The 11,754-nt window shown below is 53.3% G+C and overlaps 1 protein-coding gene across 1 annotated transcript in view; it reads left to right on the top strand.

The window, feature by feature from the left end:
- Positions 1 to 9,359, top strand: part of CCDC40 (coiled-coil domain containing 40) — a 54,077-nt gene extending 44,718 nt beyond the window's left edge. The window contains exons 17-20 of the mRNA XM_023511178.1: positions 1,464 to 1,584; positions 5,574 to 5,762; positions 7,636 to 7,794; positions 9,099 to 9,359. Of these exons, the coding sequence (XP_023366946.1) occupies positions 1,464 to 1,584; positions 5,574 to 5,762; positions 7,636 to 7,794; positions 9,099 to 9,359 (730 nt within the window). The remainder of the gene's footprint in view (positions 1 to 1,463; positions 1,585 to 5,573; positions 5,763 to 7,635; positions 7,795 to 9,098) is intronic.
- The last annotated feature ends 2,395 nt before the right edge of the window (positions 9,360 to 11,754 follow it).

The raw sequence follows: 11,754 nt of genomic DNA, 5'->3' as shown, positions 1-11,754 counted from the left end.
AGTACTACACATCCAACTCGAAACGTTTTAAACCATGACACGTGCACAGTAGCAAGGGAAACACATTTAATTCCAACTGTTTCTTTACCAAAAATCCATGTGTAGGGCATGTTTCTTGCTTGCTTTGGTCACTTTCGATGAAATTGGGCTTGTCCTGTGTGTTCCCCTTTGGAGCAGCTGTGCACTTCTGTGTGTCTGCAAGCCCTGCACTCGGCCCTGCAGCTCCAGCCCGGCTGACTGCTACAGAGGCCCAGAGATTTGTCCAAGGTCTCAGGAAAGTCACAGACAGCAGAGGGACAACCTGCCCTTTGTGATTCTAGGGATAGATCCATTTTAGACCAAGGCTTTGGGGGACATGGGTCTTTGGTGACTTTTTTTTCTTTTGAGATAGAGTCTTACTCCCTCACCCTAGGTGGCAACTTCATAGCTCGCAGCAACCTCAAACTCTTGGGCTCAAGCAATCTCCATGCCTCAGCTTCCCAAGTAGCGGGGACTGCAGGTGCCTGCCACAATACCCAGTTAATTGTTTCTATTTTTAGTAGAGCCGGGGTCTTGCTCTTGCTCAGGCTGGTCTTGAGCTCCTGAGCTTGAGGAATCCTCCTGCCTCAGCCTCCCAGACTGTGGGGGTTACAGGTGTGAGCCACCACGCCCAACCTTTTTGATGACATTCTGATAGCCTTTAGATTACTGGTCTATTCAGGCTTTTTACTTCTCCTTAAGTCAACTTTTATCAATTATTTACTATCTCAGCTTCTAAGGTTATATATTCCTGTTCTCTCCCTCCCTCCCTTTCCCTGTCTTCCTCATATACCAGAGGTTTGTCAGTACTAAGGGTTGGGCCAGGCGAGGTGGCTCACGACTATAATCCCAGCACACTGGGAGGCCAAAGCGGGTGAATCGCCTGAGCTCAGGAGTCCAAGACCAGCCTGAGCAAGCGTGAGACCCCATCTCTACTAAAAACAGAAAAATTAACCAGATGTTGTGACAGATGCCTGTAGTCCCAGCTACATGACAGTCTGAGGCAGGAGGATTGCTTGAACCCAGGAGTTCCAGACCAGCTTAGCAAGATGAGACCCCAGTCTGTACTAAAAATAGAAAAATTAGCCAAGTGTGATGGTGGGCACCTGTAGTCCCAGCTACTCAGGAGGCAGGAGGATCTCTTGAGCCCTGGAGTCTGAGGTTGCTGTAGCTGTGACGCTGAGACACTTAACCAAGGGCAAAGGAGTGAGACTCCGTGGAAGGGAGGGAGGAAGGGAGGGAGGAAGGAGGGAGGACGGGCTGGCAGACACTTCTATAAGGAGCCAGATGGTAGACAGACGTACCGGGCTTCATGAGCCCCTGGTCTCTGTCATAGTGAGTCAAGTAATTGTAGCTTGAGAGCTGGGTGAGGCCTTAGGGGGTGAATCATCAGAAGAAAACTCCTCACTTCTCTAGCTCTTACACCGTCTGTTCTACCCCCAAAGACACCAGATTATGCTTTGGGAGAAGAAAATCCAGCTGGCAAAAGAGATGCGCTCCTCGGTGGATTCTGAAGTTGGCCAGACAGAGATCCGAGCCATGAAGGCCGAGATCCACAGGATGAAGGTGGGAGGGGAACGGCACAGGCGGGCTTGGCGGGCACACCCCACTGGCTCCAAAGATCTGCCCACACTGCACCCCTCCGGCCCCTGCCTCCTTGCCCCCCAATCCCTCCTTAGTCAGGGCCCCTCACAGGGGAAAGGGGCCTCACCGCTCCCCGGATCTCACACAGACACTCACAGACAAAGCTGGCCTCCCTGCCTGCTTCCCGATTTTGTTTTCTGTAGTAAGAACAGTTTCTGTATGACTCTCTAACTCTGTGGGCATCAACCCTTTCCTCGACAGTTGCAGAATATACTGTGCACATATCACAATTTATCGAAATATTCCCAGGTTGGTGAGAAGTCAGATAGCTTTCAGGTTCTTCTTGTTTTTGTTTTGTCATTACAAAAACATGTATCAGTCAGGATCCTCCAGGGAAATAGAAGCAGCAGGGTGTGTGTACACAGAGGAAGAGCGAAAGTTCTACCATGGGGATCGGCTCAGACAGTCATGGGGGCCGAGAAGCTGCAGACCACGGTAGCTGGGTCTGAGACTTAGTCCACATCCACAGACCTGAGAAGGGGAGCCCATGTCCCAGCTCCTGAGGAGAGAGCGAATTCACCCTTCTGCCTTTCTGTTCTGTTCTCCCCCTCGAGGTTGGGTGGTGCCCGTCCACCTAGCAAGGAAGTGTAGTCTCTACTGATGTCCTCTGGAAACACCTCCCACACCCCCAGAAATAACGTGCACCAGCCATGTGGGCACCCCTTAGCCCAGTCAAGTTGACGGGTGAAATCAGACCATCACAGGATGTTGCCATGTGTTACAATAACATCCTTACTCACCAGTTCTTTTTTTCCCCTCCTTCCTCTAGACTAGATTCCCCAAAGGTGGGATTCCTGGGTCAAAGAATATGGAAATCCTCAACCATGATAGGGCCTGACAGATAACTTTTCCAAAAGGTACATGCCGGTGGCTATGTCCCACCACCCAGATGGTCGTGGGTGTCATGGTTCGGTCTGGTTTAATTGAGGTATTTAAACTGAGTAATTGTTCACACTATGAGTTTTGACAAGGATGGCGTGCAGTCATGCAGCCACCACCACACCGTGACATGAAATATTCCATCACCCTCACTTTCCCTCCTGCTCCTTGCTGTGGTCAGCCCAACGCACACCCCCACCACTGACAACCAGCAACCTGTTACTGTGCCTGTGGTTTTGGCTTTTCCAGAACATAAATGGATCAGAAAAGGCGGGGCTTACTGAGCCTGGCTCCCTGCTCAGCACCACACACGTGAGATTACTCCACTGCAAAGTCAAACTGCTCCACATGTTGTTTTCTGGGTTGTTTTTGTAGCATATGAAAACATCTGTGCCTCGCCTAAGGTCACAAAGATTTTCTCTCGTATTTTCTCCAGAAGCTTCATACTTTTAGGTTATACATTTATGTCCATGGCCTATTTTGAGTTAATTTTTATATACAGTACAAGTTGTGGTTTGGGTTAATTTTTTGCATTCCACCCCCACTGATTGAAAAGATTGACCTTCACCAAACTGCGTCCGGTGCTGCTGAGATCAGCTGACACACTGCGTGGCTCTGCGTCTGGGCCATCTGGGCCCCTGACTTATGTGTCTGCCCTTTACCAACAGCCCCGTCTTGGTTCCTGCAACTCTATACTTATGAAATCCCTGCAACCTTAATCTTCTTTTTCAAAATTATGTGTCCCAAAGGTCACCATACATAGTAAAAATTAACAAAGTCATGTATTTTATATTTGTATATTTGTATACCAAACACAGAGAAATAGTTCTTAAGTATTTTCTAAGACTTTGCAGGCTCAGCACCTGTGGCTCAAATGGCTAAGGTGCCAGCCACATACACCTAAGGTGGCAGGTTCAAATCCAGCCTGGGCCTGCCAAACAACAATGACGGCTGCAACCAAAAAAAATAAAAAAAATTGTGGCAGGCGCCTGTGGTCCCAGCTACTTGGGCAGCAGCGGCAGGAGACTCGCTTGAGCCCCGGAGTTGGAGGTTGCTGTGAGCTGTGATGCCATAGCACTCTACCCAGGGGGATAGCTTGAGGATCTGTCTCAAAAAAAAAAAAAAAAAAAAAGGACTTTGCAGTGAGTGTTTTGTAAATAAAGGTACATTTAGCTATAACTTCCCATTTTCCCTACGTATGGCAACCTTTGGGACACCCATATTTTGCCTTTCCATATACATTTGAGAATCAGCTTATCAATTTCCACAAAAGCCCTGGCTGAGATCAGTGGAGGAAGAGTTGACATCTTTTTTAAAGATACACAAGTATAAGTTTATCTTATATTAGAGAGGGAAGAGAGTGAGGGAAGGTGGGAGAGAGAGGAAGAGAAGGACAGACTCCTGGCAGGGCTGGGCTCCCCGTCGCGCTGACTCCGCTGTCAGTGCTGTGGGGGTTTTCGGCATCCAGGCTGCACACGTGTTGTTGGCGCTATTCTAAACAATTTTTGTGAAATTTCAAATTCCAAGTGCTCACTGCTAGTGTATAGAAATACAATCGATTTTTGTATATTGCCTTTTCTCTGTGGCTCTGCTAAACTCACTAGTCAGTCACCGTCTTCATGACGTCCGGAGTGTGGAGAGAGGCCCCTGTCCTGGTGGACCCGCACTGCTGGTCCCGGAGCTGGACGTGGCGAACCGGTGGGCCCTGGGGGAGGCTGGGGTGTGGGGTGCGCATGCGCAGCTGCGGGGTTTGTGCCTGATCATCTGCAGGTTGCGCGTTTACGTCTCTGGCTCATTTTCCTAGTGGGATGCTTTCTTTCTTTCTTTCTCTTTCTTTCTTTCTTTTCTTTTCTTTTCTTTCTTTCCCCCTTCCCCTTCCCCTTCCCTTCCCTTCCTTTCCCTTCCCTTTCTTCCCTTCCTTTCTTTCTTTCTTTCAACAATTTTTAGGAGTTCTATTAACCCCCTTCTTTAACACTCACTAAGAATAGTGCCTCTAGTCTATAATATGCCTTTTTCCCCTGTTCTGAGTGTCCGTTACTACAGAGATTTTTTTTTTTTTTTGAGACAGTCTCACTCTGTCACCCTGGGCCCTGGCGTCAGCCCACCTCAAACTCCTGGGCTGAGGTGGTCCTGCTGCCCTGGCCTCCCAGGTGGGCAGGTGGGAGCCACGTGCCCAGCCCCTATGCAGGTTTTTAACGTTTAGGTTGTGTAATGTGTCCGTCTTTCACTCTTCTGGCTTCTGGGTTTCCTGAACTGTAAAAGCAGCCCCACCCACCCCCAGCCTGCAGATGCACAGTTACATGCCCATGGTCTGTGGATTATTTACACATACTTGGAGTTTAGATCCGCCTGGAATTTACGGTGTGAACCTGGGTCCCTCTCTATTTCCTCCCAGCTGCCGAGAGGGTCAGCAGCCTGCATTGCGTGTGTCCCCTGTGCCGTCTCTCTGGACGGCCGCATCTCTCACTCACACGGGAGCCCCCTCGAGTGCGACCGTCCTTGTTTCACTCCCTCTCTGGTCTGGGGCGCACTCACTTTGACAAGGCCTGCACCAACGGTTTCATTATTGTCACCTCATGATAAATGTTTAAACCTGGATAAGTTCCATCTCCCTCCACCTTTCTTGGGAAGTCCTGTTTTTGTTTAAATTAGCTTTAAACATAACTTACAAAGGATAAAAAAAATGTGCTTATTTCAGATGCAGTGTGAAGGGTTCTGGCAGATGTGTACATCTGCATTATCACCTCCACAAACATGACGTGGAATATTTCTGTGGCTCCGAAAGTCCCCCATGGGCCCCCCGGCCGGTCCTCCCCCTAACCTGAGCCCAGCCCCAGGCCTGCAGACCCTCCACCGGCTTCCCATGAAACCAGGAAGCATCTGTCACAACTAGGAGATTAGCCCGGGCACACGGCTGCTGACCAAGCTGCAGGCTCTGGGCAGACTTCCCAGTTCCCTCTGCTTTTCCTCATGGTGCTTCCAGGCCCCTGCTGCCTGGCAGTGCCCCCAGCCCCTCCATCCTGTGCACCCAGGTGAGGTACGAGCAGCTGCTGAAGCAGCAGGAGAAGATGATTCGCAGCATGGAACAGGCTGTCGCCCGCAGAGAGACCATCGTAATTCGGGCTGAAGGCCAGAGCAAGCTGGACAAGAACGCGATCACCCGGACTGATTTCCACCACAAGCAGATTGAGCTGCGACGGAAAATCAGGGACATTTACAAGGTGGGAGCACTGCGACGATGCCAGAGAGGAGGCAGAAGCCACATGTTTCGCCCTCTGGGACCCAAGGAATATTCCAGAAGGGCATTCCCACTCAGGAGCTATGTCATTGCTGGAGGTGGGGTGTCGCATCTGCTGGTGTCCCTGCATGGGATCAGCGTGCAGCACCAATCCCACCTGCTGCCCAGGGCTGTCCTCCCCTACACTGCCCCCACCTTGCCCCTGGCTGTCCTCCCTCCTTTCAGCTGCCGGGCTGTGACCATGAAGGGGGTGCCTGCAGGTGCAGTCGGGGGAGGGAACCCGGCTCAGTGCTCATGATGGAGTTGCCACACCCTCTGGGCCCTGACCATGTGCCACCTGTGACAGGGACCGTGACCAAGTGCAGGGTCGGAAGTGAAGGTGCGTGGCTGTGGGAGGGGCCGTGTTCTCAGCAGGTGCTCCGGGCATGGCTACTGCTGCCATCTCCATGCCTGTCTTTGGGAGTCAGTCTTGAGATGAGCAGAATGCCCACCCCTGGAGGTACCACACAGGGCCAGACACAGCAGTATTTCTGCCCCTTTCCAACCCAAGTGGCATCAGAGAGATAAACTATTGGAGGAACGGCCATGCTCCAGGACCTGAGAGGGTGCCAGGGACGTGCTGGTGAGAAGGCAGAGGACCCCCTGAGAGCTGGGTCCATGTCCCCCAGGCATCATCCACCAGGCAGGTGGTGTGTGACCTACCCTGGGAAGGTCTGAGTCAGTGCCATCCCGTGCCCACCCCCTGCCAATGTCAGGCCAGGGCTCGGGGCTCAGAGCTCTTGGGTGGGCCCATGGCCCCCTTAGCCTGGCCGTGTGGCACCAGAGACAGCTGAGAGCATGGCCTCAGATCCTCCTGTTCCACTCAGGGCTGGGGCGGACTGACCTGGGTTTACAGACCCAAGAAATCAGCGTCCACCTCTTGGGGTCACCCAGATAATTCCACAGAGTAATAAAATAGCTCCTGTAGGGTATGTCCCATACAAGGGAAAGGTCAGTGGAAAAAGACAGATATGCTCGACCTGTTCATCTGGAAGTTACTGGAAGCCTCCAGAAGTTTCTGGAGAGAGACACAGAGCAGCCTCTTCTCAGTCTTCATTGGCCACACTGGCAACTCCTAATGTCCACCCCTGACCTCATGCTTCCTGTCCTCTCCTCACTGCCCTGGGTGCCCTCTCTGTCCTCCACCCCCACCCTGACCCCACATCCACTCCACACAATGCTGAGTCCTGCCCCCCACCCCCAGCCACGCGCAGACGTGCAGACAGGTCCCTTCTCTGGACTCTGCAGTCCTACCCAAGGTGCCCCAGCCCATCCTGAGCATCACGGTTCTTTGTCCCCCTCACCGCGCTGGGCCTGTCAGCCACCAGGTTCTTTTTCTTCTGACTGTGCTGCTTCCCCTGGTTGTGGGACCTACACCAGGCTGCCACAGATGCCCCTAAAGTGCTGTGACCTGTGGGGACTCTGCAGAGAAGCCTGACCCATCCTTCCCACACTCCCCAGCCCACCTTGCCCTGTGGCCCTGGCCCTGCTCGTAGCACACAGCTGTTGAGCTGTCCCCAGTCAGACCCACTGCAGGGAGAGGACCCAGGGGCCACTCAGGCCCCAGCCTCTCTCTGAGCCTCACCTGCCTTGGGAGAGCAGTCTGTGTGTGACAGGGGCTTCACCAGGCCTTGGTGCCTCATGGGTACCCACCTGCCCAGGTAGCCCATTCCTGAAGGGCAGCAAGTCCAGGTCCTCCTTGGGGTCTGCCTGGACTGCAGTTTTAGAAAGCGCCCAGCAGGTCCACCCAGCCTGCCCCTGCTCTGCGTGCCAAGCAGCCACGGTGCAGGGCACAGCATGGGCCGTTTATGTCCCAGGCCACTGAGGAGTGCACCAAGACCGTCCTGGAGCTGGAGGAGACTCAGAAGAGCGTGAGCAGCTCACTCCTGAAGCGGCAGCAGCAGCTGTCAGCCCTGCAGGCAGACTTAGATGTGCTCGAAGCCAACCTCGACCAGCTCACAGCCCTCAAGCGACAGGTGAGCGAGTCCCAGGAGGTCCCCAGGGGACTGCACTGCTCATGGCACAGTACTGTGCCTCAGGATCCAGTGAGGCCCAGGCCGACAGGATCAGTGCCAGGGACTCACATCCTCCTTGGATCACCACTGACCACATGTCTACTCCAGGCCAGGGCCTGCCCTAGGCGCTCGGGTTACAGAACAGAGCAAAACAGACAGAACTCCCTGTCCAGCTGGAGGCTGCATTCCGGGGGCAGGAGGACAGGCAATAAAATAAGAAAGAGATGGTGTGTTCCACAGTGATAAATGCTTTGGAAAAACATACAGCAGAGAAAGGAGCCTCCAGGGCATGGAGTGGGAGGAGGGACTGGGGCTTTGACTAGGGTGGTCCAGGAAAGCCACACAGCCGCCAGAATTTCAGTGGGTAGAGCGCCAGCCACAGACACCAGAACTGGTGGGTTTGAACCCGGCCCAGGCCAGTCAAACAACAGTGACAACTACAACAACAACAAAAATACCCGGGCCCTGTGGCTGGCACCTATAGTCTCAGCTTCTCGGGAGGCTGAGGCAAGAGAATCACTTAGCCCAATATTTTGAGGTTGCTGTACAGCATTCTGCCAAGGGCCACACAGTGGGACTCCGTCTCAAAAAAAAGACTTGCTGGATGCAAGGTGGAGGCTGCCTCAGGCAGCGGGGACAGCCCAGCAAAGGCAGGGACGATGCAAGGCCAGCGGGGCAGGACCCAGGGTGGGGCACAGGCGGCCCCACCAGACTGTGATGGCACTTGGTCATGACTCTGGGCTTTTCTTTGAGCAGAGGGCTTCGCTGGGAGGACAGCTCCAGCGCTGGTGTTGGGTTGGCAGGAGGGGTCAAGGGTGGACCCAGGAGGCCGTTTGAGGTCCTCAGTGCTACAGGAAGACAGGAGTACAGGGTCTGGGTAGCTGATGAGAAGCTGCCGAGATTCTGCATGTACCTAATTTAGGAGCTGCCGCGGGGGTGGGGTGGGGGGGTTTCCTGCTGGACTGGACGTGGTGTGAGCAGAGTGGGTGAGAACGATGCCAAGGTCCCAGCCTGGTTGGCTGCGACAGGGGAGAGAATAACAGAGCTGTGTGCATGGCAGATGGCAGGAATGTCTTCTAGGTGACAGCTCCAACCTACCCACTGGGAGTCAGGTGACTGGATGCCTTCCCAGGCAACCCCTCTCAGGTGGACGTCCCTTCTCCTGGCCACATCTCTAGTCGGAGCTTATGTGGAGGTCCGGGAGAGGGGCGGGTGTCGTCCTTCTGATTTGTGTGGCCTGACACAGGCTCTGTTTTCCTGCTCAGAACCTGAGGGAGATCGTGGCCCTGCAGACCCGCGTGAAGCACCTGCAGGCAGTGAGGGAGGGGCGCTATGTGTTCCTGTTCCGCTCGGAGGAGGCCCTGCAGGCCGAGCAACAGCGGCTGGACGGCCGGATGGGCCTCATTGCTACCATCCTCCACCAAGTGCAGGATGACTACCCCCAGTTCCAGGAGGCCCTGCACAAGGTCAGCCAGCAGGTGGCCATCAAGCTCCAGGCTCTGGGGCCCTCCCAGGGAGCAGCCTGAACCCCAACCTCCTAGGCTGCTCCCCCAAGGAGGAGATGCAGAATTTCGTTCATTAGGAGGGGCTTAGAATCTTTTTGCGGTCCTATGAACTGTGTGTGTCCTCAGTATGGAGTAACAGACCAGCCAGCCACTCAGCAGTTTAAAGCCAGAAAAATGCCGATATTCCCACCAGCCGCTCCCTGGGAGCCTTCCCCTGGCCAAGGCAATGCGGGTGCAGTCCACCCTCTCCCGCTGGGCCTCAGCCTTCCAAGTAACCTTCTGGTTTGTGAAGCCCGGGATCCACGTCAGCTCCCCACAACACATGCAGGCCCAGGCAGGTGTGTACAAAAGCTGAAAGCCATGTGCACTGGCCAGCCCGTCCTGGGAGGCACTTCACCCCTGAGTGTCTCCCTCTACCAGGAGCACCTGAAAACCCACCAACTTTTCCACGGTTTTACCATCCCTGCCCTTCCCCCATGAAAACTCACGTCCCTTCTCCTACCCTCACCTCCAGTTTGAGTTAAATTCACATTCACAGCTTGCTGGAGAAAGTCAAAGCCCGCTTAGGGAAGCAGGTGACCACCAGATCAGAGCAGACTGGCCGGTAAATGCGGAGACCATGCCCCGGTCTACTGACCCATCTCTTCTTATTTTTGAGATGGGGTCCGGCTATGTTGCCCACACTGGTCTCAACTCCTGGGCTCAAGGGATCCTGTCGCCTCCACCTCCCAAGTAACTGGGGCTACACGTGTGGCCACACAGCACGTCATTTTTCATTATTAAGCTCAGGTGTTCTTTCTCCCATCCTCTAAATTTCAGAGTACTAACCATCACCTGTGGCTTCTTTGCAGTTTAAAGGAAAAATGTTACATAAAATAATTCCACTCTCAAACCTTTCAGCAGAATAAAATCTTTCTGAATGTGGGAGTAAGGCGAATTTATTCTAAAATGTTGCAGAAATACACGTTCTACAGCGAGGGGCACAGGGAGGTCTCAGTGCCTCCCAGAGGCAGCCACACTCCTTGTTTGTCGCACACCCTGCTGCTTTTTCTGAGCGTACATTTGGCAAGATACTTTGTTCGGTTTTGATGTCTCACCTCTAAAAGCCTGATCATCTTAAAGCCAGCATTTTCTCATGGTACGTGTCAATGTTTTCACAATCGTTGGTTTCACAGCCGGTCACAATGTTTTGATTATCCCTTTCTGGAGTAAGTGCAAATCACGGAGCAAATTGAAGGGGCTTCCAAATTTTGGCTGTTTTTAACCTCTCCGTGCTGAGCACCCTTGTTTGCCTTTCTGAAGATGTCCTCCAGGTTGGATTTCCAGGACCGAACTACTGCACACCGGGTGTGGCCACCTCTTAGGCAGTCCTAAGCTGCGGGTCGCACCAGTGGGAGTGTGCCAGCAGGTGCCACTGACCGGACCAGTGGGAGTGTGCCAGCAGGTGCCACTGACCAGACCAGTGAGAGTGTGCCAGCAGGTGCCACTGATAGCAGATTCTTGGTCTCGGTGATTCGAAGACTGAATCCACAGACCACAGATCAGTGGTAAGATAGGATTTATTTTATTTTACAGGGAAAAAAAAAAAAACATAGAAAATCACCAAAGCTCCTGGCAGAAAAAAACAACCCAAGTAGGGGGGGAGCTCTCTCTCTGTCGCTCTCTCCAGGCTCTTTGTCCAGTGGGGGGGGGGTGTGTGTGTGTGTGTGTGTGTGGTTGCATGGGTCCTCTGTAGTTACATTTAGTGTGAACTCAGTAGCAAATGAATGGATTTGATCCCTTTGGTTCCCAGGCCTAGGAAACCTATATGACCAGGCTGGGAAATGGGGGTTCCCTACTCAGCGGCAAGTGCAAGGGGAGGGAGACTCTAAGGTGCTGGTGTCTCCCCAGCAGCTGTCTGGCCCCTTTGGCTACTGGAGCCTCCTGTGGGGCTCCCCCCAGCCCACCCTCAGCCCACCCCCAGCCCACTGGTTCCTCCACCGGCTGCCACCACACCAACACCGCCAGGGTGGAGGTAGCAGGCCCTCCCCTCAGCTCCACCGAGCTGGCTGAGGAGCCACCTGCCCTGTGTCAACTCTCCCTCTCCCCGTAGAGACTCTAACTGCCGTTGGGGAAAAAGGATGAAGACTCCATCTAACTGCTTCCTGCTGAATCGGGCAATGATAGAAGGGGGCAGTTAGGGTTTCTCTGGAGGGAGAGTGATCCAGGGGTGTGCGATAGAATCAAGTCTTGGACTGGAACCATCTTTACTGTGTGTGGCTTGCTGACATTTCTGGAAGACACAAATCTGACTAGCACATTAAAGGGCAAGGGTAGAACAGTGAGAGGAGGGGGTTAATTACAGTGTCAGGTTAGAAGAACAAAGTCAGTGATGTTTAAAAGAAAACTATATTAAACTATATTTTCTTGCTGTCTC

This window comes from Otolemur garnettii, unplaced genomic scaffold (genome assembly GCF_000181295.1).
Source record: "Otolemur garnettii isolate 467f Iridium unplaced genomic scaffold, OtoGar3 scaffold00018, whole genome shotgun sequence".
Classification (NCBI taxonomy): domain Eukaryota; kingdom Metazoa; phylum Chordata; class Mammalia; order Primates; family Galagidae; genus Otolemur; species Otolemur garnettii.
The sequence above is the reverse complement of the archived record's forward strand: the minus strand, read 5'-3'. Positions and strand labels throughout refer to the sequence as shown.